The 2,457-nt window shown below is 43.2% G+C and overlaps 1 protein-coding gene across 1 annotated transcript; it reads left to right on the forward strand.

Moving 5' to 3' along the window:
• The first annotated feature begins 929 nt into the window (after nucleotides 1-929).
• On the forward strand, nucleotides 930-1,877 carry LOC115296527 (putative olfactory receptor 2B8). The gene has a single exon (XM_029944978.1). The coding sequence runs from the start codon at nucleotides 939-941 to the stop codon at nucleotides 1,875-1,877; it is 939 nt and encodes a 312-aa protein (XP_029800838.1). The 5' UTR covers nucleotides 930-938.
• The last annotated feature ends 580 nt before the right edge of the window (nucleotides 1,878-2,457 follow it).

Here is a 2,457-nt window from a genome sequence, read left to right on the forward strand (position 1 = left end):
CTTGATCCATTCGTCAGGTGATGGACATTTAGGCTCCTTCCATGTTTTGGCTATTGTTGACATTGCTGCTATGAACATTGGGGTACATGTGCTCCTATGCATCAGCAGTTCTGTCTCTCTTGGGTAGGAATTTTGAATGTAATTGAATTCTTTGTATAAGTATATTCTAGGTCTTAAGTTTCTATATCAGAATGCTTTTACCACATTATGTTATATATATAACATAACATAGAAATGTTTATTTATTTTAAGAGAGAGAAAGAAGGTGAGAGAGTGAGAGAGCAAAGGAGGAGGAGAAAGAAGGAGAAAGACAGAATACCAAGAAGGTTTAGTGCTGTCAGTGAAGAGCCTGACATGAGGCTCAAACCCAAGAAGCATGAGATCAGGGCCCCAGCTGAAATCAAGAGTTGGATGCTTAACTGACTGAGTCCCTGAGGTGCCCCTGTATTACATTTTAATATATGTGAGGTGTGTGCAAGTCCAGTTGTGTGGAATCATAAGATACAAATTTAAAATAATGTCTCTTCCTCTCTCTGCTTCTCTTTCTGATTATTTAAGATAGCTCTTCCTCCTTTTCCTGCATATATTTTTATAGTATGTTAAGTCTGGAATGCACATACATTTTTACAGTACTTTAAGTCCTAGTAAGTGCAGACTGATACACCTTATATTCCTATGACTGATGGAAACTAAAGATTCATTCTTTGACTTTTCTCATATTAAATATTAATAATTTACTGTTGGTAGTAATGTGGAACTATATTGGTATAAGCAATGTCAATTTCAATAGGTACATCATTTATTCAAATTATCACTGGTAAACATGGCCTAGTCTTTTCATATGATCAATCCAAACCCCACTAACTTTTTCATTTTGAAGAGATCTTTCAAAAATTGCTAAATACTTGATCTTGACAGGAAACATTTGGTAAGAAAGGATGGACCAGAAAAATGGAAGCTCTTTCACTGGGTTTATCCTGCTGGGTTTCTCTGACCGGCCTCAACTGGAGAGAATCCTCTTTGTGGTTCTTCTGATCTTCTATCTGCTCACCCTGCTGGGAAACACAACCATCATTGCACTGTCCCACCTGGACCCACGCCTGCACACTCCCATGTACTTTTTCCTCTCCAACCTGAGCTTTCTGGACCTGTGTTACACGACCAGCACTGTCCCTCAGCTCCTGGTCCATCTCAGAGGGGCAGACAAGTCCATCTCCTTTGGCGGCTGTGTAGCTCAGCTGTTCGTCTCTCTAGGGTTGGGATCCACAGAATGCATCCTCTTAGGGATGATGGCATTTGATCGTTATGCAGCCATCTGCAGGCCCCTGCACTACATGGTGATCATGCACCGTCATCTCTGTGCCCTGATGGCTTCTGCATCGTGGTTCATTGGTTTTGCCAACTCCTCATTGCAGACAGTGCTCATCTTTCTTGTACCACTATGTGGGAGAAATAAGATAGATAACTTCATTTGTGAGCTCCCCCCACTGCTCAAGCTTGCCTGTGTTGACCCCACTGTTATTAAGTCTGAGATCTTCTTTGCCGCTGTGATCATTCTCTTCATACCCGTGATATTAATCACATTCTCCTATGGTCAGATTGTCAGGGCAGTGTTAAGAATAAAGTCAGCTGCAGGACGGAGGAAAGCATTTGGGACATGTGGGTCCCACCTCACAGTGGTCTCCCTGTTCTACAGCACGGCCACCTATGCTTACCTGCAGCCCAGCAACAACCACTCCCAGGATCAGGGCAAGTTCATTGCTCTCGTCTACATCATCATCACCCCCATGGTAAACCCCTTCATCTATACCCTACGGAACAAGGACGTGATGGGAGCAATGAAAAAGGTGCTCTGTAGGGGCTCTGACTCCAGATAACTGGGGGGGAGACCATTTAATGGAAGACTTTGAATGCCAAAGTCTTTAAGATTTTTGTGCCCTCAATAGTTCTCCTGACTACTCTTTTTTTTTAAATTTCAATATTTTATTTTCAAGTTGTTTTCCATACAACACCTAGTTCTCTTCCCCATAAGTGCCCTCCACCATCACCACCACCTCTTTTCCCCCCTCCTTCTTCCCCTTCAACCCTCAGTTCATTCTCAGCATTCAATAGTCTCTCAAGTTTTGTATCCCTCTCTCTCCCCAACTCTCTGTCCCTCCTCCGCTCCCCCTGGTTCTCCATTAGGTCTCTCCTGTTTTCCTGGTAGACCTATGAGTGCAAACATATGGTTTCTGTCTTTCTCTGCCTGGCTTACTTCGCTCAGCATGACACCCTCAAGGTCCATCCACTTTCCTACAAAGGGCCATATGTCATTCCCTCTCATTGCCATGTAGTACTCCATCGTGAATATATACCACATCTTCCTGATCCACTCATCAGGTGATGGACATTTAGGCTCTTTCCATGATTTGGCTATTGTTGACATTGCTGCTATGAACATTGGGGTACATGTGCTCC

Source organism: Suricata suricatta, chromosome 7, assembly GCF_006229205.1.
Source record: "Suricata suricatta isolate VVHF042 chromosome 7, meerkat_22Aug2017_6uvM2_HiC, whole genome shotgun sequence".
NCBI lineage: Eukaryota > Metazoa > Chordata > Mammalia > Carnivora > Herpestidae > Suricata > Suricata suricatta.

Excerpts from the sequence above, each read along its gene's own strand:
- LOC115296527 (XM_029944978.1), top strand. The coding sequence starts at position 939 with ATGGACCAGAAAAATGGAAGCTCTTTCACTGGGTTTATCCTGCTGGGT.